We start from the raw sequence: 26944 nt of genomic DNA on the forward strand, positions 1-26944 counted from the left end.
GTTCAAGAACTAATCGGATCGGTCAAGTCCTGCGCATGCGAGATATAAATTTCAAATTTGAATCGAAGTTCATTACCATGACTTTGGAGGGACTCTGATCTGAACCAGGTCAAGCAACCACCGCATTAGTTGGAGAGTAGCCGGAGAGGCAGCTGCTTGCTCGTCAGAGAAGACAACGACCGGCGAACCAATCAAAGTTGACTAAATATCCACTGGAGGAAACTTAGGAGCCTCTCGTTGATTGTATTGGTGTGTGCGCTGTCCATTTCTTCAGATTCTGGAACAGGGTTCTGCCTCCCCATGTCTTCTTCAGTTTCTGAAACAGCGCTTTCAGACCAATACATATACATTCAGACTCTCCCTAGAATTACTGACAAGAGAATTTCAACCGGTGTTATGGACTGTGACGAGATCAGATTGGGGTTAGTCGATTGCGCCTCTAGCTAGCACCATCTCGCCCTGCATTCAGTTCGAACGGTGCGAGCTAATTTGAAAGGCTGGCTATGTTCATCACGCTAGCTCTTGCCTATCAGACCTAATTGGTTCAAACCCCCCTTGATCAAGTATGAGAATTTCTTTTTCGATCCCCGAGCTATGCTGTTTAGGATGAATTAGCCACAGTATTGAGACCTGACAAACAAACTGCTACTTCAATGCTACTATTTTAATCACAGATAGCAGCACTTGCACTTGAAACTCTGACCTGAGGTCTGAACCAAGCAAACCAACCAGCGTAAGTTGAAGAGTCCTCATAAGAGAAGATCAGGACGACAGGATGAACTGATGGATGGAGTTGCTCGCCCTAACTGATGTTTTTTTCTTTCTTTCTTTTTGCAATACATGTACTACGCGAAATATATGCGCAATCCCCATTCTTATTGATTATAGAATATCACGATGTGTTCCTACCAAAGCTTGATTAGCAGCTCGATCAGTACTACAAAATACTTCCTCCATGTCTAAATACATTACATTAAGGATCGATAAGCAAATTGATTTTAAAGTAAATTAATTAGCTTGCCTAAACATCATATATTTAAAAGATGGAGGGAGTAAGATCATACAAGTAATAAGTACACACATGAATCAGTAATGTTCAGTCCTAAGGGAATAGTCAAGCGAATCAGACAAAACGATTCAGTGTGTATGTGTAACTATTATGGTAATATGGTACAAACCCAAAAAAGCGGGGATCGATCTCGACGTTCCTGAACATTTTACATGGTGGTGCGTAGGAAGCTAGCAGTGACCGATCAGTACGACGACTCCGACGAGTGCGCCCCCGCCGCCGCGGCATGGAGCTGCGTCCCCCACGGATCACAGTGAGCGGCGGGCGCGCTCCACGGCGCCGCCACCAGGGGCGCCGAGCACGCAGGCCGCTGGGCGCCGCGGCTGGGCACGGCGTGGTTGTGGACGCCGTCGTAGGTGGTGACGACGTAGCGCGGGTCGTCGCGGTCCCGCTCCACGCGCTTCTTCACGCCGCACCCCTCCGCCGAGCACCGGTAGTAGTTCCTGCACCGCCGATCGCTAATGAGCGCAACGGAAAGGCTGCGTGCGCCGAGGAATCTGCGTGCGGCGGCGGCAATGGCGGGCGCGTACCTCGGGTTGGGGCTGCTCTTGACCGCCTTCTTGCCGTACTTGCGCCACTTGAAGCCGTCGTCCAGGACATCCACCTCCGACCTCGTCCGGAACCCGATCCGCGGCGGCGGCCGGCCGCCGCTCCCAGCCGACCCGCTCATCATCATCATCCTCCCGTCACAATCCACGTAGCTCCTGAGCTCGATCAGACCACGTACAGCTAATTATTGAACAACATGTCGTCGCACATTGCACGCAACCAAACTACATGTATACGCACGGCCCGAAACTTACGTGTTCATCATCTCATTCTCGGCAGCGGCAGCGCCGCCGTTGGCGAACACCGGCGCCGGCGGCGAGCAGTAGTAGTCGGGCGTGCGCGCGCCCATGATCTCCGGGAGGCAGAAGTCAGCCATGGCGGCGGGCGGCGGGAGCTCCATCACGGCACCACCGCTGTCCGCCACGAGCTCGGGAGGGAACAAGTAAGAGGAGGAGGCGGCGCCGGCGGTCGGCGGGTAGGAGCAGGCGGCGTAGTACGCCTCGCGGCCGACGAGTCCCAGCGACGCCGCCATGTGCACGCACGCTCGCCCGCACACGTACGGCACACCGACTGCTCGACCGCTCCGCTACACTGGCCGCTGCTGCCGAGCTGCGGTTGACGACGGAGCTCCCCGTGTCAGGCCCGGCAATTTATACGCCCGAGCGAGAGGCACCCATCCGTCGACTGCTGCTGCTGCTGAGCTCGAAGCCGTCTGAACCCTGAATCGAGCAGGCTTCATGGATGTTTCATTTCGGAAGGCCCGATCCTGATCCGAAGGTTCTCACTCAGATGCGTCACGTGTCGATTGGTACGGCGACGTGACGCCCCCCGCCCTTCGCTCTTGGAATTTTTCGACGGGACAAATGTAACCCTGGCTAGCTGGCTAGTCAGTCAAGGAGGGAGAGCCGAGACCGCCGTTGGTTACGGGTGGTTTACCATGCGATCAGCATGTACATTTCCGGCCGTCCGATGCACCACGTATCATGTGTTAGTTAGTATAGGCGGAGCAATCCTGGCCGTCCAAACAAACAAAACCTGAAAGGCTGGCTGAAACGCAGCCGTGTGCCGACCTAGATTCCGAGTCCAAACGAATTTTTTTACTCAGGTCCAACATAGCGTCTGGGTCCAGTGCATGGCCCGTGCCCCTGATCGACCGGTAGATCGCGCGCACTACTGGCACGTTGGGCACGGTACGGTGCACCTGACAGGAGGCAGGCGACACCTGTCTAGCTGGTCTCACTTTCGCCGGCGAGGTAGGCATCGACGCCGCGGTCCGTCTCACGCCGGCGTAGCAGCAGTGACAGTAGAAAGTGGCGCGGCCGTGTGCCGACGACGCCGTGGACACGGTGTTGTTCTCTCTACCTCCGGTAATGATCCTGCGTGCAGCGTGCGTACGTGAGGTAGGCGATGGGCGACAGCGACGTGGAATTACATTAGCTGAATCTCGCTAACGTCTAGTCGTCTCAGATGGATTCCACTTTACCGCGGTCTAGTCGTCTTAGATACACCGCGCACGCATTGCTCGATCGATCGAGCACACCAGCGATGATGCACCCATGGATCTAGATGTTTGCCAACCATGAGCCCATGACGACAGCTTTTTCCGCACGTGCGTGATTACTTAACTCGGAAATTAACAGGACCCATCGTAGCCACCAGCCAGCAGTTGCTAATTAATTACTGCCTGGTTAATTAAGTGGGTGGCACTACTTGAGGAAGGCTGGCTGTGCAGAAGCATCTTCGCCGGCTTTCGGGTCACCCGGGTTCAGATGCAGTGTTCCGGCGCTGGTGCCATCGTCGAGCTATCCGAAGGAGTGGACATTAAATATGGCCAAAGTTCCGTGGCCGCCTTTCCATGTATGGCGGGCGAATCGGCGACGTGCAAAGAAAACGTGCGTCCAATGAGGGAGAACGAGAGGCGTCGCCGTCGCCGCGCCCATCGAGCTGTGGCACTATGCGCGGCACGGCACGGCCCGTTAGCCACCGCTCTGCGCTGGCACGCCATGGCAGATGGTCAGGGACTCGGGGCTGGCCGCTGGCACTTCGTCTTGCCAAGGCCAGCTCGTCGCGTCGATCGCAAGACCGAAGACGAAGAGAAACAATGGACGGCGTCGATGATGGTCTGTTCGTTCCATCGGGTTCGGGTGTGTACAGAAACCGAAGGATGGAGCTCGCAGCACGCAACAATCTTGGAGGCAGGACAGAGACGTTCTTGTCTGCCATCCATCCCCTCGAGCCAGATGCCCAAAGATATCTGCTGGTACCTCCTCCATTTATCTCGCCCAGATATCTGTACAGTTCGCCACTGCACCCAGCCCAACCCGGGCGTGCCACGGTGCCAAGGCGCCGCACCCGTACGATGCGCGCGCGGCGTGGCCGGGCGGCCGGCCGTGTTCCCGGCAGCTTCCCGTCGACCTAGCTATCTACAAATCCTAGTCAGTGCTCATCCGTCGAGCTGTACAAACGTGCTCCGTGGACGTCGCCGTCGGGTCATCTGCCGTTGCGTCTCCGGCGGAGATTGCACGGGCAGGACAACCGGCGCACTGTTAGCTCCCTCGGCGCCGCCAGGGGCGCGGCTGCGACGATGGGATTCGCGGGCTAGTTGCAGCTCGACACATCGGGGATTCGAGACGTCTAGGGTAGGTTGGCCTGCCGTTCTGTCGCAGGACACGAGAACGATCCCTTGCAGATCAACCGTTTGTCGGATCCCATAGAAACGTAGCCGTTCTAGGAAGTACTGGCAGGCTAGCAACAACGTTCTCGAACGGGACCTCCAAGTCTCGCCACTCCTGCTACTTACTACTAGTAGCAAGCAAAAACGTCAGCATCAGGACGGCGACCGCGACCGGGGACTGGACAAGCTCGATCGGAGGCTGTTGCTTGCCACGAGCGCGGCATCTAGTGGCGGAAGGAGGGTAGCAATCGGCGTCCACGGCGGTCGGCGGCGGCGACCTGCAGGACGCGACGTGACGACCTTCGGGTTTCGTACGTGGTGCATACCGCGGTGTCGTGCGTCCGTTCCGGCGAGACAAAATTCTCGGCGGCTCTCGCCGGACGCGCCAGGAAACGAGACAGGGCGGCAGGCGGCGTGCCGTCGTGGCCCATGCGGTTGTTCGCTTGCGCGCGCATCCACTTGGCTGCGGACCCACAGCTTTGCCATCTGCGAAGCAAGTCATCGTTTTAATGCTACATATATAAAAAAAATCTCGTCATCGCCACCAACACAGTTCCAGATTCCTGTACGCAGTATCTGTACTGCCAATAGAGTCACGTGTGAGTTATGGGGTTTTTATTTTTACTTTTGTTTGGGTTTTGTTTTATCCACTGTGATGTGATGTAAGCTATCTAACTAAGATCGCAAGCAGTTCCATATTCATCAGTTCATGTATGAAGACGGTTGTTGCAGAGGCTGCGGACGGATAGGCTGGTGGCTCGTGCCAGTGTATGTGACACAAGAGTTTAGAGATAAGATTAGCTGTCATTGTTGAAGCCTACTACAGATATATTGCAGGACACGTCATTTTCAGGCGGGTTGGGTACGACGATAGTTTTCAATCACGTCCTAATCCTACCAAATAAAAATCAAAACCTGTGGACTCCAGTTCCAGACAAACGGAATTCTCTCTACTAGTTGCAGCCCGACTTAATTACTGTGCATTACAAGGGTTTCATTTCCATTAGAGTGGCTGATTTTTACGCTGGTTTGCCAAACCTAACACAACCCTCCATATTTTCTCATCGTGGAGTGGATTATTATCTGAGCATATCTTTGTGAGGCCAAAGTGCCAAACCGACACAGATCCATCTAATGCACTTGTGTCAAAAGTTACCAATTAAAGTTGTAACTATGAGATCGGGGAACTTTTTTTAGAACAAGATCGGAGAACTTCTGGAGCCTCTATTTCCATTCCTTTGCTTCATTTCTGATGGTTACATAATCACAAGATCATCCTGTATTTACCAAGAATTTCCCTTACAAATGAATTCATTTTCATTCTTGTGCTAAGCAGTTACTTTTACATACAATAGCCAGCAGCGATGTACATTGGCAAGTCGACATGTCATGAAATGGCGAGGAGACTCCAGTCGCTATTGGGACGGTCTCAACAGGCTACCTGATGCCGACAAGCCTCTCACTGCAACTCTCACCGCACCAACAGCTCCAAGCTGCCATACCTCAGGGGTCAAACCATTGAAGTCGTGCTTTGCACCCACGTCAAGGTGAACCCAGATATGAAATGCGACCTGCATAGGCATGAAGTCAGTTGTGAACTTTCTGTCCTGTTTGTACTGCAAGAGCATCATAACTGACTTATAGATTACAAACTGCCGATCCATTCTGCTTCAAAGCTCAATAGAAACATGCGATGCGGAATATACTAAAAACATGACTATTCAGCACTAATTGTTTAATTCATCTGAAAAGCAGTTTCTTTCAGGAAAGACCTGAGAAAGATGTAAGCGAACCTTGCCTGAAGCATCTCTGATAGGAGATACATGTAGAAGATCAGGGAATGAACTTCCATCTTTTCTGATTAGAATGTAGAGGCAACGGAATTTCTGTCAAGCTCTTTACATAAGCTGAACCTGTTAGCTACCAGTACAAAAATGCGTGAACACACCTGTAACTTAGTAGATCCACTGTACATGCCTGCTCAGAACAAATATGCTGATTTATCTGTACGTCCAATTTTGAATAGAAATTGAAAACAGTAAGCAATATGATAGGGAATGTGGTCATACAAGCTATACAATCGGGGTCCGCACCTCCTCTATAACCTCCAAGCTAGTACCTGGACCGTTTAAGACTCTGCAATTACAACCCAATATTTCCTCTCTTGAGTATCCTGAAGATGCAAAAAAGTTTAAGAGCAACATAAGTCCTTCCTGTAAACAGCAGCAGCCTCCACGCAAGAAATAAATCGCACCCAAAAGAACCAGAAAAAGAAGGGGGGGAAGAGTGTATATATAACGATAAAGAAAAAGAAAACCAACCAGCATGCACAACTAGCAAAGCGAGAAATGTGTTGTCTCTAAGCAGCTTACATTAAAATTATCTGGTTATACATGAGAAGTGCATCAATAAGTCTGAACACCACTCACCACAATAACATCACCAAGGACAGAGGTTTTCACTTGCATTTTTACATCATTTTAGAATGAAATTACAAGTATAGACCATAAACCACGCAAGGATTCACTCCTTTTTTTTTCTCGAACACAGGATTCACTCTGTTACAGGGATGAAAAATATGCTCTTTACCTCACATGATAATCCCAAAAGGCATGAGTATTGTGTACGCTAGCACCAAGTAAGTGTGTGTGTGTGTGTCTATATATATATGTATATAATCAGTTTGATTATCTTGAGCCAGAGAAACAATATGAAAAGATACCAGTAATATATGGGGAGTTGCACATATTACACATTACTTCAAAAAGTTGCTAGATTGCATACTCTGGTACTAACAGTCAAGGAACATGTACCTGTTAATGATAAAAAAGCATCGCTAGCATAAATTATTGGCATATCAGGCAAGCAGGAGTGAGTCCTGTGATCAGTTCAAAAGGATCAATTTAATGAAGCATGCATGGGTTAGACACTAAAATATTTTGAACACAAGAAATAAGACAAGACAACTAAATAACGACAAGATATGCAAATAACTCACAATACAAAGCTCTGTTTGATTCTACCGAGAGAAAGGTTTAATGAAGAACTGAGTGCTGGGATGCCAACAGAGTCACATCTCTTCCCGCTGACCACTAGACCAGTTAGCTTGCTGTAGCGATTCAGCGCAGCGACGATGCTGTTAGCCGTACTTATTGCCTTCTCTTTCTCACTATCACTAGCTACGCGCGGTTTCTCAGCCTCCAGACCTGCAACAGCAAACTAGCAACAACATATTCACAACTTGATTCACTTATGGTTTTGTAAGAGTGAAAACATTAAGATGTCAAGTATAACACCTAGCTGAAATTGCCCATATAACTATTCTGCCAGAAAAATGAGCTAATATGGCAGTATAATGAAAAAGAAAAACGAGTAAGAAAGGCAAACCCAGATAAAGTTTCATGTGCCTTGTTTAGCTATGGCTGGCTACTGAATCTTCGTTCATGGAATTTGCATAATGTGATTTGTCCTGATTCACAAACCTATTGATTTTTCCCTTTTTGGTGATCAAACAATGTAAGCTTCACCTAAGGGAAGAACCGTCACCTAGAAAATACAACTGGGCATAGTCCATATTTGGAAAAACAGGGATCGGTATAACCAGAACCAACAGACTTTGAACCAAGAACAACTCAAACAGGGGTGTATTCCGAGTAATGTGCCACTACTGCTGGGTTTGTCTGGCCATGCCTATGAATAAGATCAGTGCAACTAAAATTTTGATGGTCAATATGACTAACCAGTCAAACAAGGACGTGCCCCTGAGCAACCTTATGTAGGTCAATTTTGCAACATACATTTCACAGATATGCGTATTACTGATATTATAGGAACAACAAAGGGTTGTAACTGAACTCACTTGCAATTAATGGTTACTCTAGTCTGTATTGTCTATTGCTAGTAAATACCAGTAATTTAATTTACTAAAGCCAAATACAGTAGAACAGTAGCCTAATTAGTACAACTAGTAACTAACACAGGCAAGTCACACTGACCTCTCTTATCCATATCAACGAACACCTTCCCTGAGTAGCTCGCGCACGGGAAATCATCATCCACCCTGGCCTCCTCGCGGCACGCGGCGAGGACCGCCCCCTGCGCGCCGCGGCACGGCGCCCCCGCCCCCCGCCCGGCGTCGTCGATGGGCACCTGCACGGCGAGGAAGTGGAGCACGCTCCCGTCGCGGGCGTGGAAGACGGGGGCGAGGTGCAGCAGCACCCAGTGCGGGGACCCGTCGCGGCGGTAGTTGAGGATGGCGACCTGGTGCGCGCGCTGCGCCCGCACGGCCTCGCGCACCCCCGCGACGGCGGCGCGGTCGGTGGCGGCGCCCTGGAAGACGCGCGCGCCGCTGCCCAGCACCTCGCGGCGCGCGTAGCCGGTGAGCGCGGTGAGGCCCCGGGAGGCGTAGACGATGGGGTGGCCCGCCAGGGCCGGGTCCGTGAGCAGGAAGCTCCCCGGGAGCTCGTCCAGCGCCTCCAGCACCCAGTCCGAGTACCGCGCCGTCAGCGAGGACGCGAGGCGGCGCTGGTGGTGGAGGTCGCCGTGCTCCTCCCGCTCCCGCTCCCCCGGGTCTGCCTCCTCCGCGCCGGAGCTCGCCATCCGGGGGTCTCCTCGCCGGCGCGTGATCGACGGGGAAGGGGAGCGAGGAGAAAAGATCTGCGCGCGGGGGAAGCGGGGGCTATGGCTGCGGAATTTTCCTCGAGGCCTTTTTTTTTTGTTCGTTTTGTGCGGGGGCTCAGTTTGGCTTGTGTTTTCTCTCTCGGGGGCAGCTCTGAACTGCTCGAGTGCTGACCGCTGAGTGATTAGCACCCAGCCACAGCCAGCGGAATGTGATTGATTGGCTAATCCGGGTGCGCGGACGTGGCGATTCGTCCTTCTGGTTCTGTTTTCCAGTCTGGGCCTGGACCACGGGGCGCCAATCTCGAGGTAATCTACGGCGCGAATGGACTTCGAGAGTGATCGGTTATCGCGCTGACTGACAGAGAGGAGAGCATACGGAAAATGAAAATTAAGCACGGACAGATTCTCACACGTGGCAAGGCAACAGGTGTTAGCCATTGATCTATTTTTAGGTGGCTGAGCATGGATCTTCCATGAGAGAGTCCATCCATCTTCCAGGCTTCCAGCTTCACTCTTCTCCGCTCCTGTTCTGTCCCCGCGCGCCTTTGCTGGCCTGCTTTGGGCCTGGGAGCTGTCAGCTGTCGCGGTTACTTGAGCGTCAGCATGCGTGGCCGTGTGGGCAACTTGCCTGTCGTGGACCTGGGAAGTGGGAGGGCGCGGACGTGGCGGATAGGAGCAACACGTGTGCCCGCGGCGCTCCCTCGCGGGCACGGCGCACAGGCAGGTACTGTGCTCTACTTCCTCTTTTGTTTTCGGCACATGCTCCACTGTGGTCGTCGCGCTCGTCGGATCAGTCAATGCTAACTAAAACAGTCGAACGGACGAGGGAGATTTGAGTACCATCTCGAGTGACCTTTCTGGACTGCAGCATCGTGCTGACTGTTGAGGTGGTCTTGTAGGAGTGAGTGACTGCCCCGCTGACCTGTTGGGCCGTCGGCCGTCCCTGCATTTCCCCCGCTGGCGCATCGTCGTCGTTCACCACGGCCCGCGCTTGTCCCCTGCGGTCTCTGGCCCATCGTTCACGCGGGAGGCCGAGTCGGCCCGACGACATCGGAGCCCGTCTTGGTCTTCTTGGCACCCATTCTGGCCCGCCGCCACCAAGCACTCCGCGCTCACGGGCATGCAGGGCCACCCACAATGCCTCCTTACCGGACCGAGGCAATTCCTTTGAAGGCCGTGGCATCTCACACGGGCCGCTGGCCTCTCCTCACGCTTCCTCTCTCTCTCAAAAAAGGAAAACCTAGGTAGGGTAGGACGAGATGCTTGGCAGCAAGCAGCTTTTCACTCGTACATAGATATCGTTATTATCCATGCAAAAAATTACTAGTTCATTCTATCCTGATCGATAGCCATGTGCAGACAAACCATATGCAGCTAGCGCAGAAAAGGCACCATCATTAGGAAAATGCTCTCGTCACTGTTCCTATGGCAAGATTTGAAAAAAAAAATGGCTGAATCAGTTTTTGAGATATATTCAAGAGCCAGAAGGCCTATTGCAATTTTCATTGATTTACCAACAGGCAACAGTTATAGTTTCACGTCCATGCCTGAACAATCCTATTCCAGCTCTTCTGCCTGTACTTGCTGCATCTTTTTACAAGCTGCTACTGCCACGAGCCATGACAAAGCAAAATTTCTACAGTTGAAAAAGACAACCTGAACTAAAAACCATCGAGGCCAAAAAATTGCCCTGGAATTAAAAAGGAAATGAGCTTATCCGACCTTTTACAGATTACTGTTACACAATGATCAGTAGGTGACCTCGCGCCCTTTTCTACTGTTACACTCAGCGTTACATCTAACGGGTTCAGAATCAGTTTTTGCCCGAGGTCGCCCTGCTAAACAATCTACCAGCTACATGCACAACTAACAATTGATTAGTATAAGCACTTCTTGAAATAGACACGCTGTATCCATGCCAAACTATCCTATCATACTTACCGAAAGAGGGAGGGGGTCAGTACAGTCTCCAGTAACCAGACTGGATGATGCCAGGGGGTAACTACGAGGTTGTCACCATGTCATTAACTTCTGTTCTGGGCTCCATCACCTTGTCATTTGCTTCTGATGCGAGCTTCATCACCTTGTCACTGGCTTCTGTTGCGGGCTGCATCACCTTGTCACTGGCTTCTGCTGTGGGCTGTGGTGTCGGTATGACATCCATCAGGTTAGCTTTGGCCTCGGCAGCTTCATATTCTGACAGGAGGTCCATGAACTCGTTGAGCAGCCGCTGGACTTTCCGGTTCGATGCCATGGACGGAAGTATATCTTCCCTAAGAAGTTCGTGCTTCTTCATTCCCTGTAGAATTGCCATCAGTTAGTTTACAGACTGGAACATCATGTCAACTAGGAGACATGAGAACTGGAGAGTTATCTATTTGTAGTTCATGAACCCCCATGGTTATCTAGGAAGGACACTACTTGTGACAAAACAAAAGTCATTTTTTGTGGACAAAAATGTAAGTGAGTAAGTCTAGTATACAAATTTCCAAGAAAAAGAAGACTTACAAGAACATCAGGATCCCACACAGGGTTTTTGGGATCCATAGAGGGCACAGAACCAGCCATGCCCACCGGAGGACCTAGGAAGCTCTCACAAACTTCACGTAGACGAGATTCATCTGCTTCTCTGCATGCAAAAAAAGACCAACGAAAAATAAGCATTTCAGCAAAGATTTTCATAAGATGTACAATGTCACATATTTTCTCAACCAATTCAAACACGGAGCTGAGGACCACAAAAACAATGCTAAAAGCTAACGGATAGATGGAAAGTAAATAAAAATATAATGAACTAACCTAGCTAAAAACCGGACATAGGACAGGAGGCATTGGCGATACTCCTGTGCTGACTTCAAAGCCAAAGAAGCTGCCAGCTGGGTCTCCAAATGGGAGCGTGTCTGCAACCCATCATCTGTAACCCTGAAACAGAAACACCAACAGCAGTAGATTTAGAGAAAATCCAGATAGACGGATACACAGCACAGTAGCATGCCAAAGCAATTTTCAAGAGCCTATAATACTAAAGTAATCAAATGTGCAGACTGACCTGCTCCAAATAGGCTTTCTAGCCATGAACTTGCCTATATCAATCTGCAACTTGCCTAGCTCCCCACCCTGAGTGGAACTAAATGAGCTAGCAAAATTTGATGCTGGAAAACAATCGTCGGCAATCCTTAGCCAGCACTTAAGGCTCATGTCATAAAGAAAAGCATGACGGCTGGCAAGGACAACTAAGGGTGAACCACATCTTGAGAATTTGGCAGATATAACCTTTACTGTACCTGTCAACAAAGCAAGGGCAACTAGTAAGGGCTAACTACTTTAACAAACACTATGAATCTAGATGCAACCAGGTTCAGATTAGCCATCTCAGGTAGCACGTGAGAACTGAAGACTGGATGCAAAATAGTTACCAGCACCTTTTGCAGATGACTCATCTGGAGATGCAACCAAAGAAGCTAAAGAGTCCTGCAAAATGCAGGTCCTGTTATAGAGGTCCCATATGTACATTAAACCTCTCCTTGTGACAAGAAGCAACTTCCAGCAGTCATCAACATCTATAAAAACAGCTGCAGATCCCATCACCATTGCTGGCATTGCTCTCCTTCCAAATTTTGTGTAAACCTAATTAATTCAGAACAAACAAATAAGTGTTCAAGGATAACAGAATGTTAGAAAATAAAAGCATATTTCAGTAATAATTGACATGCATAGTAGCATCCAAATTGAAACCCATAATTGATCTATTAAGTAATTATGATAGGGGATGTTATCACCTGCAGGCAACCATCTTCACAACCAACAGCCCAGAAATTTGCATTGCCTGCCAAGACAGTAACCTTTCCAGAGATACGATCTGACCAAAGAGTTTCTGTACCTCTTGTACACTTTATCTCGGATTCTTTTGTTGAAAAGGCACCACCTACACCAATTGTATCACTTGCAGCACGTTCTACAGTCTTTGCTTCAAGGCAGACTGGTATAGAATCCTCATTGTCTTTATTATTTTGTACATGGATAGAAAGAGCGGAGCAGGAGGTCAAAGAGCCTGGAACTACAGATCCGGAGTGTTCTATACTCAGCCTTCCATCACTGCCAGCACTAGTTGGAGCTTTTTGAATAACAAGACTCTCAGTTATGTTTGCCCTTGCTGTAACACCAAAGCGATCCCTAACCTCGCAGTTATTACAGTTACTGCTGCTGCCATAAGATGGTCTTTTTCCATTCATTCGTTGATCCAGAGATGAAAAATCCACGGCTTGATTCTGAGAATGGTTGGGTGTGTTATCCTGGTTGGAAGGAAATCCAACTGCCTCTGGGATTATTCTTTTCCGGCCATCAGGACGCCGGTATTCTCTCTGTTTCACTGGACTAGATAACCGGTTAACTTTATTTACATCATCAGAAGTGGGACCTGCTGTTTTCTTATCATCTTCAGGTGAAGCTTCAGGAGCTTTCTGACTTTGCACAGTGGGAACTGGGTTAGGCACATCTGCAGAAACTTTTGGGGGTGCTTGAAATGGCTGGACAATGGAAGACCCCTTTTTGCCAGTTGATTGCTTTGCTGATGTTTGTTCTAGCAGCAACTGTGCAGGGCTTTCAGCCAGATTTGATTGATGTCCTCTGACATCACCATATCTGTTCCTCTTCAATTCATCCATTTCAGAGTCGCTTAACCTGTATCCAAGCTCCTTTGCTTCAAAGTGAAAGTTGGCCACCGATCCATCCAAGGAGCAGGCAAAAAGTGAATAACCATCAGGGCTCCTGTCAGGGAAAAGAGCAATATCACCATGAGCCTTAGTACAGAGGATAATACTGGTTGTACAGAAATAATGGAAGTATCTTACCAAGATAAATCAACCACACTTTGAGAGAAAAAATGCTTAGCAACAAATAATGGTCGGGCACTCGCTGTCGTCCAAACAGTAATAGTTCTGTCTTGACTTCCAATAGCAATAACATTATATGGTTGCTGTTCTTTTGTTGATGTCTTTGATGCTCCATTGGCCAATCCAGCTGGCGCAGCCTTTGTGTCTTGACCATTTGAGAAATTCTTGCGGAATGTTGAGTTATTAAACTTAACCACCACAACAGGCGCATTATGCCCTAGAAAGTCAAAAGTTGCAGACCATTCGCCTCTTTCAAGCACAGGTGCTGAATGCCTAGGTTTCTGGAACCCGTGAGTCGTAGTTATGAAGTGGCCACAAGGTGACCAAGCAAGTCGTCTAAAAAATGTTGAACCAAGCTGCAGGAACAAAGAACGCAAGAAAGACATTCAGCAAACCAAGACATGTTGATCAGAGATAAAGTTAATAAATAGAAGTCATCAAACATGACATACAGATTTGGCCCAATGGCCTTCTGTCTTGTGAGCAAGGCTCCAGTCACTTGTACGCCATATTATAACAGTTTTATCATCTGATTGGCTTGCAATGAAAGAACCAATAGGATCCCAGGTAACCCCTTTGACCAAGCTGGAATGCCCTCGCAAGACCGCGGTGCAAATACCATTGGTCATGTTCCATATGTGAACGGTATTATCCAAGCTGCCGCTAGCCAATGTTGAATCATCAGGGGACCAACTAAGATCTACCTACTTTAGGCATAAGAAATGGAAAAGATATTCAATAGTTAAACAGTAATGATAACAAAAGGTAATAGTAAGAGATAATGAACAAGCATAAACATAGTACAGTGGATTTTTTAGATAATTACCACATCTGCAGTATGCCCTCTTAAGGTCATAATGACCTTCCAATTTTCTACATCTGGAGGTTCTCCACTACCAAACTCAGATGTCCCGGAACCAGCTTTTCTCTCATGAATTAGGATAACCTGATCATCTGATCCTGAAGCAAGATAGCGGCCATGCTTGGCCCATCTCACACAGTTTACTGATCCAAAATGGTCACGCATTGTAGCGAGCAATCTTTGGCTGGAATCATCACTGGCATTATCCTTATCTACAGATTTCATGCTCCATATTCGAACCTATTTCAACAACGACGCAAATAAAAGGAACTTAGTAAGGAGAAGCTGAGAAGGCCAACTATACAAAAGGTAAAAGGAAAAAAAAAAGCAGTGGTAACACACCAGTATTACATAAATAACAAGTTATATGACTCAACCGGATAAGAAATTGCAACAAACTCAACATTAAATTTTCAGTTATCACTCAACAACCCAGCTATCGTCATTCTCGGTGAAGAATCACATCAATACAAAACTTTCAGTTTAGTTCACGCAGCTAATCCTAGTAAGCTGTAGGTGAAACCTTTCTACTGTTAGAATCAAAGGTTCAAAAAAGCACTAAAAGCTAAGCGAGCGGTGACCCTCCGCATAGAGCTTAGGCGTGCCTAAGCGTTTTGCATGGTAGTGAGGCTGAATCCTGGAATTGTGGAAATCTGGGATAGATCAAGCAATCAACATGGTACAAGAAGCAAATCAGCATACTAAGCAGCCAACGCTCGACTAAGCCCATGGGCCTTTCAGCCCAATAAAGTCATCCACGAATCCCAATTGGTGCAATAAGATAAAAACATCTTCATTTTTGTCAGGTCATAGTGATGCCGACAAGATGCTTGAAGATGATGGCCAGCAGACAAGCTTGCTTTAAGATGGATGGATGGCTTCCTCAGCCAGGTCAAGCCATGGCATATATGTCAGGTGGAGAAGGTGTGGGATATAACTTTTTAACCTGGGAACTGGGTGCAAAGCTGGGCACCAGGTGCTGGGATAGTACCGGATGAAAGTTTCACTCCAATGTATTGCACCTCTCATATCTTTCTCTCTCTCCTTTTAGAATCCTCAAAACACACCACACCGGAGCCACCCTAACACAACATACTAACTAAAATGGACTGAAAACAGCACAAATAACACGAATCAACCTTACAAGATTTGAATTTCAAACAACAATGGCTGCACAACAATTCCCTGCCAAGTCCTGTTTTCAAATATTACCACTACCCATTTCTAAGGTTATTTCCCTAATCCTAAGGTTATCTCAGATACTCCAATAGCCAATTGACCCAAAATATTACCCTTAACCAAATAAGACGTATCCATGAACATAGTAGAATCCTTACAAGCTGCTAGCAATACTTAACCTTCAAATACTTTCAACTTGGGAAGATCACTAAATCACAAAAAAGTTAATGCCTGCAGTTAGCACAGTGAGCACGCGGCAATTTCAAGTTAGCACTAAAAAAGGCTAAGCGTGAAACTGAAAAGACAAATAAGCAGAAATCTTTTCCTGCAAAATGTTAAAGAAGCAAGTGAAAATTGACACTTAGACTCAAAGTAAGCAGAAGGGAGAAAAAACGAACGATACCTTCTGGTCGCCGCCACCGGTGGCGAAGCGGAGGCCGCCAGGCTGGATGTCAATGGAGAAGATCTGCAGCCCCTCGTGGCGAATCCAGGTTGGCTTCTCAGTAATCATCTCCGCCTAGCAGGGGCGGATCCAGTATAGTTTCTGTAAAAAAATGAAGTTAGTGGTTGTGGGTACAACACATATATATGCATTTAGTCAGTGGCGTAGCCAGGAATTTTTATTGCTTGGTATACCTATTCGGTACTCCAAACTTTCATAATGCCTCAAACTAGGTAAAGTAAAGTCGCCAGTTCTAGTTCTTTTTTGAAATAAACCGGTTCTATTTCTTGAGTTTGACCTTCAAACACAACTGAAACAGTTGTACATTCACAATGGGCAAGTAAAAGTGTAAAACCAAGTCAAATGGCGAACTGAAAAATTCCGTAATAGCTAAAGTGGTAAACCCTAAGCAATTGTAACAAGCAAATACCAATTGAGAAAAATTCTAGCAGAGCACCTAGCGATGCGGCATGAGTACCTGTTTGCTTGTCTGCTTGGAGCAATGGAGGATGGAGCTTGCCTTCGCCCTACCGTCGTGCCTTCACAGTTTCACCTGCCCGCGCGGGCGGTCGGCGCGCCCCGCAACAGCCCGCCGTGTCCTGCCGGCTGCCGCGCACGGCGTGTCTTCCCGTCCGTAGCTGCCCGGCCCCGTCGCACGCCTGCCCGCGAGGCCGCGAACCGCAGCCGCCCAGCGCGCGCCTGACGGTGACCGGCGACCGCCGCAGCCCGCGTTAGGGTTAGTGAGGCCGAGAGGGGATCCAGTCGGACTGTCGAAGTTCCAAGTCCAAGTCGGGCGACGCGCGCGGTCGGCTGTGAGCACGACGAGGCCTGGAAGTGCCGGGCCGGCATTTGCCGCGCCGGCCCATAGTACACTCAGCCCACGGGCCCAGTCAGGTCCGCGCCGTCGGACATCATTTTTTTCCTTGCATGAAAGTCTAAAATTATATGACATGGTGGTAAATGATAACATAAAATATTCATATATGACTTGACACAATTTTTCATACATTTTTCTAGGTTAGAAATACATCAACTCTTTAACCTATTATAACACATGCATCTTCTCTCTGGACGGCTGGCCAGGTTCAACGAATTCAGACCTCATAAGTTAAAATAATCTACAATTTAGAACGGAGAAAGTAGGAACAAAATTATGTCGCCTTGGTTTGATATTTTATTAATTGTTGAATAGAACGGTGACTAATAAGCTTGCCTAGCTAGCGTCGAACTTAAATCTCACGGTATCGAGTTTGTTCTCTCTCTCTCTTGCTTGTGGATCAAGAGTCCTCTTTTAGATCCTATTTTTATATATTTGTAGTAACTAACGGTTATATGGTTATTCCACACAAACTGTCGTAGTCTCGCAACTTCTGGATGACAGTGATAGCAAAGGATTGAAGGAGCATAGAAACCGGAAAAAAAAACATACTCAAGTGCTCTGACCTCCTCTTTATGGAATGAGATAGAAAATAATACAGCTCCTTGAGTAGGGCTTAATTGCATTGCAAAGCCATAAGTGTAGCGCTAACAGTATCCTTTCATAACTCTAAGCAGTAATAAGTTTGGTAGTATATATATTGTTCCGTGATAAATTAAGAAACGCACATCACAATTCATCATTGTCACTCTGTCATCAGCTGATCAAGCTGAGTAAGCGAGTAACCTATTGGCCACATGGCAAAATTGGTCACCAAGCAAATGCCGTGACGTCAAACATGCTGACGCCAGGACCAAAGACCGGCGGCATCACGCCCAGCAAGGCAGCAACTCTATCGCCATGTCAACCAGCAGCCAGCGCACTCGATCGACTGAAAGAAGTCGCTCAGGTAGACCGCTGTTTTGTCTCTGTACCGAATCCCCCACCCTTATAATCGAGAGGCGTAGGTAGGCGAGGCTGCCGTTAGAGAGCATGGATCAATCATCAATATATCGATCGATCCAGGTATCATGCACGCAGCCGCACTGAATGCCTAGCAAGCTTAGTTCGTGAAGAGACCGACCGGGCAGCAGTGAGCAGTGAGCTGATTGCGAGCGAGCAAGAATATAATCGATGGCCGCCATAGCTAGCGTGCTCCCAGCTCTTACCCAGATCACCTCGTCCATTGCGTCCACCGCCAACTACGGCCTCACCCGCGTGCTCAGCTTCACCGGCTCTTTCAACGACGACCGGACCAGCCTGCTGCTCGCCCCCGCGCCCGCGCCCGCGCCCCCGCCGGAGCAGGAGCCCACCTCTCCGTCGGTAGCAGACGAGACGCCTGCGCCGGGCACGTTCGACATCGAGGCGGCAACGCCCGCAACACCACTAGCCGAGGGCGGCGGCGGCGGCGGGCAGGGACACCACGAGACGGCCACCCACGACCAGGACGCGGAGTCGAAGCGTGTGGCGAAGAGTGTGCACACCGTCTGCCTCTTCGCGGCGTCCGCCTCGCTGGTGCTGTTCGTCAACCTCCCCGGCAATAAGGACGACGACGTCCCGAGCGCGAGCAAGCCCGCCGGCGCCTCGGCGGCGGCGGCTGGGGAGCACGGACCCGGTGGCGGCGGCCTGTACAGCGCCGGCCTGGCGTTCATCAGCCTCGGCTTGTTCTCGAGCCTCGGGCTCTCCATGCTCTCGATCGTGGCGAGGCCCGGCACCGCGGTGCAGAAGTGGGGGATGGTGGTGGCCGTCGCGTCCGTGCTCGTGGCGTTCACGCTGCGCATGTGCATGGTGCTCCCCGCGGCGTCGCTCTAGCCCGGCGTGTAGTTCGCCTTCGTCCTCCTCCTCGCCGCCTCGCCGGCACGGTGTGGCGCTCTGGAAGTTGTCGGGGATGGACGGTTGCCCGAGCTCCGAGCCATGGAGCAGCGCAAGCGACTAGGAAGTGGACGACATTGGACATTGCAGTATTATTAGCCACGGTTTTTAATTCACCATTTGTGTGCGCGCGCATACATACACATATACATACATACATACATACATACATACATATTTCTATCTACACTCGCATGTAGCTACTCTCACCATCAGTATACCACTATACGTATTTATCATTTTGATTATGTTCATATACTAGCTAGCGAGTCCAAATAGCGATGTGATGTTGTAGTGGAGACAGATGCTCCATGATCACGCGAGTGATGAGCAAGAGCAATGACCCAGCTAGCTTGTTGGACACGCGCGCGCCGGTTCTACAATCCAACCGGCCGTCGTGCCAACTCTACCGCGCGCACGTGCGGATGGTACGTGCTGCGTGATTAAGCTCCGCATGGATATATATATTGCCGTCATGTATGCTGGTCGTTGCTAACGACCGGGCCGTTCAACGATCTCACCGGCCGGCCGGCGACCCGGGCGCTTGACGAACCTGAACCGTCCAGGATAGGACGATCAATCGGCACGTCGGTCGGTGTACACATACGCATAGTAGTGAATGAAGTGACCAAGTTGTTCGCACTGAACTTGTCTGGAGCGCACACCAAGCACTCCAACGTCGATCGGTCGCCTTCTCCGACCCGGGCGCTTGACGAAGCTGAACCGTCCAGGCAATGTGCGTCTCTCTAGAAGGTGCCGCGAGAGCCATTAGTTCAGAGGATCCTTCAGCAAAGCGACACGGTGCGTGTCTGTCCACCTAGAGATCAATCTGATCTCAAGGATCGCGGCGATTCTCAGAGCCCGTTCCCGATTTGCAGCTTATATTACAAATAAATTGATCGAGGACAACGAACGCATGCATGCATGCTTCGGACAGAAGCTACCCAGCTAGCGTGCCCAAGCCCAAACGAGCGATGACGCCCAGGCCCAGGCCACTGACGTTCTCTCGCTGATGTCACCGGTCATCAGGTGGGCACACGGCATGAATAGTTTCGTGCCACGAAGAGCATGGTCGTTCAGAGTTCAGACAAAATAAATCTTAATGATTTTCATATATTTTGCTCTTCTTCCCTTTTTTTGCTGATCATGCATGTTATAGTAGCAACTGCTCACAACACTCTCTGATGTCGCCGCGGGCAGTGGGGAGCGACGGGATCGAGTCAGCGGCGGAGCCCGTGCGGTCCACGGCACGAGGTCGAGTCCCTGCCGGATTTCACACTACCCAGAGCTCATCGCCTATGACCGGCGACCTTGAAAAAAAATGACCTGTTTTGGTGTTCGATCATGGCCGCATGTACTGGATATGCTGCTCCAAGCCTCCTTCTATATTGTCAAAATATGAAATGTTTTTTTTGGCAGTACGTACTGTCCTACTACGCCTTCCAAGTTATTTTTTCCTCTACATCTAGAAAGGGATCTTTGACAACATGTATGCTATATTGACTGCCCGGCTACGCTGTCGGTCCAGAGTGATGAACAGGCAGAGGTTAGGCATTCTCGCTTGTCTTCTTCCTCTCCATGCCAGCGAGCCCACTTTTGCCAGTTGCTCTATTACATCGCTGATTTTCTTTACCAGTAGTATTTTAACTTTACATCCCAAGTTCACTCCTCCGCCTCTGTCACTGTTCTCAGGCTCGTTGAGTCCTTGCATGCATTGTGATTTGTGAATACGTAAGTTGCACGTCACATGAGCGTCAGGTATATGCTCATTATTCCTCGCAAAAAAAAATCTTTTTATCTCGGAAGATAAACTTATTGCTTTGACGGTTCAACCAAACTTAGTGTTTTATAATCGTTGTGTAAATTAAGGAATGTCTATCATCCTTTGCTTGTCCAAGGTACTGTTTTCAGATTGCAAAATAATTTTCTGAGTGGGTTGTAGGGTCTAGCAATGTATTTATTGTGGGGCCCGTGTACCTTGGGGCAAAACTGGCCCATGTTTGACCCACCAGTTAGGACTCAAAGCATCTCCAGCAAATTTGGTATAATGGATAACTATCCCTAAAAACTGCGAGGATACCTAAAATCTAAAAAAAAAACAGCTCCAGCAAATTTGGTATATGGATTGCTATCCCTAATTTTTTTAGCAAATTACCTAAACTTCTCTCTCCTTGACCTAAATATACCAAAGCAAAGGCTGCATTGCTAAATTTACTTTTCACGCGCGGGAGAAGGAAACTTCCGGGCCGGGACATTTCCCCGTCGCTCTGTCCCATCCCCTGCCACCGCATCCCCCCACCGATGCTGCCACCGGTTGCCGTCCAAGCACCGCCGTGCCTCACCAGCTCCCTCCGCCGGTCCTCCGGCCCCACCTGCCTGCCTTTACTCGTCCGACGCCTCATCGTGAGGGAGATCCACCGCGGCCCATCTTCTCCGTCACCGGTCGCCGTCCGACCGCGGCCCGGGCACCGCAGTGCCACTGGCACCCTTCGGTGGTCCTCCTCCCCCACCTTCCCGCCTCGACCCGCCCTGTGTCGCGCCGTGGGGGAGGGGAGAGATCCGCCGCGGTCAACGCCGCCAACACCGCCCGGTCCTGACTCCTCCCCTGGGATGCACCGCCCGTGCTCCTCCCCGCTGCAGGCGTCGACGGCCACAGCTCTTGCGCTCCAGCCCGCGGCCCCTGCATTCCCCACCGCAGTTGTGGAAGGAGATCAGCGCGCCGCTGGGATCCTCCTCCCGCTACTGCCATCCTTTGCCGACACCAAGACCCAAGGTGATGGTTTTTTTTTCATTTTTCTCAATTGATTTGAAGCCATGGCTATATGTATGCTAGTTGATCAAAATTGGATTCAAATCAATTTGAAATTGCACTAATTTTATTGAGAAATATATTGGAATAGCATTGTATATACTTCTTCCCTTCATGTGCAGATGCATAGGTTATTGTGGTTGGTGTCCGAGGACAAAAGACGAATTGTAAAATAATTTTTTTGCAGATGAATTTGCTTGTGCAAGAATTCTTTGAAGAGTTATCCTCCTCCTCCGAGGAGGAAAATGATGAATGGGATGACGATGAGGATGTGGCCATTCACATGCTGCTGGATATGGAGCGAAATAAGAGAAGAAAACATGGTGGTTCTAGTACTGGTCGTGAGAGCATTCATATGCAAAGGCAGGAAGGACACCCTCGATTGATGGTGGAGTACTTTGATCCGAACCCCGTGTATCCACCTTGATTATTTAGGCGCCATTTCAAGATGTCCCTAGGTTTGTTCAGACGCATTGCAGCCGCTATTGAGAATCATGATGGTTACTTCAGGCAGAAGAGAAATGCAATTGGTGATCTTGGCCTCAGCCCTTACCAGAAGATCACTGCAGCTTTGCGTATGATAACCTATGGTGTCCCGGCTGATTTTCTAGATGATTGTCTAGCTATAGCAGAGAGCACAATCATCGAGAGCTTGAGGCACTTTGTCAAAAGCCGTTATTCAGATCTTTGGCCCGGAGTACTTGCGAGCACCCAATGAACATGACACAGCTAGACTTCTTGCAATGAACAAAGCTAGAGGGTTCCTGGGATGCTTAGATCGATAGATTGCATGCATTGGAGATGGAAGAACTGCCCTATGGCATGGCATGGGCAATTCACTGGCCATGCCTACCATCATCCTTGAAGCTGTTGCGGATCAAAAATTGTGGTTTGGCATGCATACTTTGGGATGCCTGGTTCTTGCAATGACGTCAATGTTTTGCACCTCTCACCACTCTTTGCTAGGCTAGCAAATAGGGAGAGTCACCACCAGTGGAGTTTGAAGAAAATGGGCACAAGTACACAATGGGATACTACCTAGTAGATGGGATATACCCATCTTGGGCCACATTTGTCAAGACAATACAAAATCCCGAAGGTAACAAGAGAATTCACTTTGCAAAGGCACAAATGGCTACTAGGAAGGATGTGGAACATGCATTTGGTGTGCTGCAATCCCGCTTTGCTGTTGTGCGTGGTCCAGCAAGATTCTGGGATCAGACAACATTGTGGAGGATCATGACGGCTTGTGTGATAATGCACAACATGATCATTGAGAATGAGCGTTGAGAGGATGTGGACTATGATTATGAGGGAGTGGGAACAATGGTGAGGCCGCGTAGGAATGAAGACAGAACCAAGAAGTTCGTGCAGGTGCACCAAGAGATTCAAGACCCGGTGTCACATGAACAACTCCGTGATGACCTTTTGGAGGAACTGTGGAAGTTCCATGGTGAATGTCATCGTTAGATTCTTTATGTATGATGTAATCATTAATTGTGTTGTCATGGTGCAATGTCTCTTTATTTATGAATTTGTAATCATTAAGTTTGAATTTTGTTTTGTATGTATTATGCTTCTATTGAATTATTTTTAATCATCAAAGTGATTAAATCTAGCTCATATGCAAATGGCACGAGAGAAGAAGCAAAATGAATTATAGATATCTAGTTTTACCAAATCTGCTGGAGAGGAGCACAAAAACCATATGCAAATCTTCTCTCTCCTATACCTAAAAGCAAGTTTAGGTATCCAGTTTCACCAAATCTGCTAGAGATGCCTTACGAGTCTTCACTAGGGGCCATCCCAGTCTGACGGTCTGAGGCTCAATTGGTAGTGAAGTCATCATCATTGGCTGTAAAGAGATGGACATCCCCAACATTTTCTGGACGGCTCTTAACTGGATCACGTCCTCCATTGCTTCCACGGCGAGCTACGGATTCACCCGGGTGCTCAGCTTCACCGTCTCCTTCAACGACCGGACCAGCCTACTATCGTGCAGCGAGCTTGTTGGGCCCGAGCTAGCAGACGAGCCTACCCCTCCGGCGCAAGCACAAGAAGAGGTGGCGCCTGCGATGGTCCTGAGAGTCCACATGTGCGACATCGAGGCGGCGACAACGCTGCCGCCCTCCGCCGGCGAAGAACCGGAGCCGGCCGCTGTAAGCATCTAGGCCCTTAAGGTATGTTTCGGTGATTAATGACAACCATTATTGTGACTAATGGGTTTGTGCAGCTTTATAGATCATTATTGCTCATTTGATTATATGTCAAAAGAGGCCCCTAACTGTCATTATTCAAAAAGGCGATCTCGGCATTCAACTCTATAACATGTCAAGACTAAGGATCTTTCTAGTCCTAAGTGTCATAAGGTTGAGAAGGACACTTAGGTTAGTATAGGTTTTATAGTTTTGTAGTGATCGCACTATTAAGAGGGGTTTAGGCTTAGTAACTTGAGCATGGACATGGTCATTTGAAAATGGATGCACACAATGGTCACTCAGGTTTCTAGAAGCTCAAAATAAGTGGTTCTCAACTTATATCTCAAGAATATTTGGACTTCATTCAAGACTCAAGTCAGATTAGGCAAAATCAGAAAAATCCTATTCACCGGTTTAACCGACGCCTCAAGTTTTCTATACGTCGGTTAAACGAGGTCAGCAGGTCTGGACAAGTCAATACACCGGTTAAACCGACGTGATTTGAAAAGGGACGTCGGTGCAGTTGTCCAGAGACTCGGTTTTCAGTTGATCAGTGGACAAATAGACTCACCGGTTAAACCGACGTTATTTGAAATTGGACGTCGGTGCAGTTGTCCAGTGACTTGGTATTTCTGTTGATCAAAGGATGATTACACTCACCGGTTAAACCGATGCAACGACGGTTAATCTTCCCAAACAGTAACGGCTAGTTTTTCAAAAGGGGAGTTTACATTCACCGGTTAAACCGACGATGACTGTTGGAGGGACGTCGGATTAACCGGCGCTACGCAGTTTTCTGGCAGCTTTTTCTCCAACGGCTCTATTCGTGTGAGCTGCCCATATATACCCCTCCAATGGGTCATTCTACTACTCTTGACACCAGGCAACATCCAAACACACATACTATAGTCAAGAGCCACCTTGAGCTTCAACATTTCATACACTCATTCATTCAATCATTCAAGAAGCAAGATTAAGGACTTGAGTAGAGGGAAGCTTGTGTGCATCCATTCTTTGTGATTGGTTCTTGCTCAAGTGAAGGCCTTAGCTTGTTACTCTTGGTGATTGGCATCACCTAGGCGATCTTGGTGATCGAGGTGATTCTCGCGGAGCTTGCCAAGGATTGTGGAAGCCCGGAGAAAAGATTTGTACGTGGCTTGATCTCCACCACACCGGGATGGTGAACGGAGACTTTTAGTGAGCGCCCTCGTCTTGGTGACTTGGGAGGTGACAATACTCTTTGTGAGTGTCACAACGTGGATTAGGGGTGTGTGCCAACACATCGATACCACGGGAAAAAATCCGGTTGTCCCTTGTCCACTTCACTTATTTCAAGCATTATCTTTCATGCAATTCTTTCATGTGCTTGATTTAGGGATCACTAGTTAGATCTACCTTGCTAGGCTTTATCTCTTTTTATCTCATCTAGTTTGTGTAGGTTGTTTAGTTATCCGGTTGGTGAATTGGTGCCTTTCTAGTTTTGCATAGGTTAAGGTTGCTTTTTCTTGTTTTAGAAATTGAAAAAGGCCCAATTCACCCCCCCTCTTGGTCCATTGATCCTTTCAATTGGTATCAGAGCCTCGTTGCTCATTTGGATCATTAGGCTTCACCGCCTAGAGCTATGGCCAAGATGGGTGGTTCGCCGCCTCACTTCGAGGGCAAGAACTTTGCCTATTGGAAAGTTCGCATGGCCGCATACCTTGATGCGATTGCCCCCGAAGTATGGTTGGCAACTAAAGTCGGATTCACCGGAGAACCCACCCCCGACCAATTAAAATGGAATGCTAGAGCTAGAAATGCAATTTTCGAAGCTATTAGTGAGGAGGTCTTTGCTAGAGTTAATGGCATGGACCTAGCAAGTGATATTTGGAAGGAGCTCATTGAAATACATGAAGGTTCCACCAAAGTTCGTGAACAAAAATATCACTTGTTTAGAGCTAAGTATGATTCCTTCAAAATGCTAGCTCATGAAAATTGCAATGATATGTATTCTCGCTTGAATGTCATTGTCAAGGACATTAATGCACTTGAAATATCCAAAATTGACAGTGCATCCATCAACCGCAAGATCCTCATGCTACTCCCGAAGCCCAAGTATAACATTATCAATGCTATGCTTCAAAAGGAGGATCTCGCCGCAATGGAAGTTGGAGAACTTGTGGGGGAAATTCGCGCGCATGAAATGAGCATTCTTGGTATGACCGAAGAGCCAACTTCAAGCAAGTCAATTGCTCTAAAGACCAAGACAAACAAATCCCGCAAGCCCAAGATGGTCAAACAAGACTCAAGTTCAAGCAATGAAGAAGATGATCATCATGAGAGCTCATCCGATGTTGAAGATGATGGAGAGCTTGCTCTCATGATGAGAAAGTTCACACGCTTGAATGAGAAGATCAATAAGAAGGGCTTCAACTTTGACTCCAAGAAGGGAATGTTCCGGCCAATGGATGTCAAGAACAAGATTTGCTACAATTGTGGCGAAAAAGGACACATCCGTCCAAATTGTCCCAAGCCGGACAAAAGAAGCAAGGACAACAAGAGTAAGCATCGCCATGATTCAAGCGATGATGAAGAAGAGGAGAGGAAGAACAAAAACAAGAGATTTGGGAAGAAGAAGACCCATGACAAGAAGACCAAGCTCTTCCCAAAGAAGAAAGGGCACACCAAGAAGAGTTTCTTGGTGGAGAAACAAGAATGGGTGACCGATGTCTCATCAAGCGAAGACTCAAGTGATGAAGAAGACATTGTCACCATCGCCCTCACCAATGAAGAACCATCTCTACCTCCACCTCCTATGTGCCTCATGGCAAAAGGTAACACCAAGGTATGTGAGGTAGATAGTGAAGATGATAGTGATGAAGA

The 26944-nt window shown here is 48.6% G+C and overlaps 4 protein-coding genes across 17 annotated transcripts; 1 reads left to right on the top strand and 3 right to left on the bottom strand.

The window, feature by feature from the left end:
* Nucleotides 1-1017: 1017 nt before the first annotated feature.
* LOC112894520 (WRKY transcription factor WRKY24-like) lies at nt 1018-2377 on the bottom strand. The gene is made up of 3 exons (XM_025962266.1): nt 1873-2377; nt 1600-1773; nt 1018-1512 (listed from the first exon to the last, which is right to left on the bottom strand). The coding sequence occupies exons 1-3, from the start codon at nt 2148-2150 to the stop codon at nt 1254-1256; spliced, it is 711 nt and encodes a 236-aa protein (XP_025818051.1). The 5' UTR covers nt 2151-2377; the 3' UTR covers nt 1018-1253.
* A 3119-nt stretch (nt 2378-5496) lies between these two features.
* Nucleotides 5497-9119, bottom strand: LOC112893641 (protein TWIN LOV 1). Of its 12 annotated transcripts, none has more exons than XM_025961081.1 (7): nt 8288-9119; nt 7291-7498; nt 7106-7170; nt 6386-6465; nt 6241-6269; nt 6091-6149; nt 5497-5863 (listed from the first exon to the last, which is right to left on the bottom strand). In XM_025961081.1, exons 1-7 carry the CDS (start codon nt 8889-8891, stop codon nt 5835-5837), a joined length of 1074 nt encoding a protein of 357 aa, XP_025816866.1. In that variant the 5' UTR covers nt 8892-9119; the 3' UTR covers nt 5497-5834. The 12 variants fall into 12 exon arrangements, 10 of the variants coding, with proteins under 10 accessions (XP_025816866.1, XP_025816865.1, XP_025816862.1 ...); XM_025961080.1 differs by having other exon boundaries at nt 6241-6296; nt 8288-9109; XM_025961077.1 differs by having other exon boundaries at nt 6086-6149; nt 8288-9102.
* Nucleotides 9120-10569: 1450 nt separating this feature from the next.
* Nucleotides 10570-17058, bottom strand: LOC112894329 (protein HIRA-like). Of its 3 annotated transcripts, none has more exons than XM_025961994.1 (11): nt 16766-17058; nt 16249-16389; nt 14631-14906; nt 14257-14508; nt 13763-14160; nt 12692-13679; nt 12329-12539; nt 11962-12196; nt 11712-11834; nt 11421-11541; nt 10570-11211 (listed from the first exon to the last, which is right to left on the bottom strand). In XM_025961994.1, exons 2-11 carry the CDS (start codon nt 16354-16356, stop codon nt 10915-10917), a joined length of 3009 nt encoding a protein of 1002 aa, XP_025817779.1. In that variant the 5' UTR covers nt 16357-16389; nt 16766-17058; the 3' UTR covers nt 10570-10914. The 3 variants fall into 3 exon arrangements, with proteins under 3 accessions (XP_025817779.1, XP_025817780.1, XP_025817781.1); XM_025961995.1 differs by having other exon boundaries at nt 12335-12539; nt 16766-17057; XM_025961996.1 differs by lacking the exons at nt 16249-16389; nt 16766-17058 and having other exon boundaries at nt 14257-14511; nt 14631-14760.
* Nucleotides 17059-18138: 1080 nt separating this feature from the next.
* Nucleotides 18139-19200, top strand: LOC112895418. Its single transcript, XM_025963368.1, has one exon. The coding sequence runs from the start codon at nt 18338-18340 to the stop codon at nt 19013-19015; it is 678 nt and encodes a 225-aa protein (XP_025819153.1). The 5' UTR covers nt 18139-18337; the 3' UTR covers nt 19016-19200.
* The last annotated feature ends 7744 nt before the right edge of the window (nt 19201-26944 follow it).

The sequence above is a fragment of the Panicum hallii genome, chromosome 5, assembly GCF_002211085.1.
Source record: "Panicum hallii strain FIL2 chromosome 5, PHallii_v3.1, whole genome shotgun sequence".
Lineage (NCBI taxonomy): Eukaryota > Viridiplantae > Streptophyta > Magnoliopsida > Poales > Poaceae > Panicum > Panicum hallii.

What these genes read in the sequence shown, in the direction of transcription:
- LOC112894520 (XM_025962266.1), bottom strand. Translation starts at nt 2,150, where the DNA reads ATGGCGGCGTCGCTGGGACTCGTCGGCCGCGAGGCGTACTACGCCGCC. An exon ending in GAGAATGAGATGATGAACAC is followed by an intron (nt 1,774 to 1,872) that starts GTAAGTTTCGGG and finishes GATCGAGCTCAG; the next exon opens with GAGCTACGTGGATTGTGACG. An exon ending in AAGAGCAGCCCCAACCCGAG is followed by an intron (nt 1,513 to 1,599) that starts GTACGCGCCCGC and finishes TCGGCGGTGCAG; the next exon opens with GAACTACTACCGGTGCTCGG.
- LOC112893641 (XM_025961076.1), bottom strand. Translation starts at nt 8,891, where the DNA reads ATGGCGAGCTCCGGCGCGGAGGAGGCAGACCCGGGGGAGCGGGAGCGG. An exon ending in CGTTGATATGGATAAGAGAG is followed by an intron (nt 7,499 to 8,287) that starts GTCAGTGTGACT and finishes TTGCTGTTGCAG; the next exon opens with GTCTGGAGGCTGAGAAACCG. An exon ending in GCTTGGAGGTTATAGAGGAG is followed by an intron (nt 6,297 to 6,385) that starts GTGCGGACCCCG and finishes TTGGACGTACAG; the next exon opens with ATAAATCAGCATATTTGTTC.
- LOC112894329 (XM_025961994.1), bottom strand. Translation starts at nt 16,356, where the DNA reads ATGATTACTGAGAAGCCAACCTGGATTCGCCACGAGGGGCTGCAGATC. An exon ending in GTGAAGATGGTTGCCTGCAG is followed by an intron (nt 12,540 to 12,691) that starts GTGATAACATCC and finishes TGAATTAATTAG; the next exon opens with GTTTACACAAAATTTGGAAG. An exon ending in AGAAAGCCTATTTGGAGCAG is followed by an intron (nt 11,835 to 11,961) that starts GTCAGTCTGCAC and finishes TTTCTGTTTCAG; the next exon opens with GGTTACAGATGATGGGTTGC.
- LOC112895418 (XM_025963368.1), top strand. Translation starts at nt 18,338, where the DNA reads ATGGCCGCCATAGCTAGCGTGCTCCCAGCTCTTACCCAGATCACCTCG.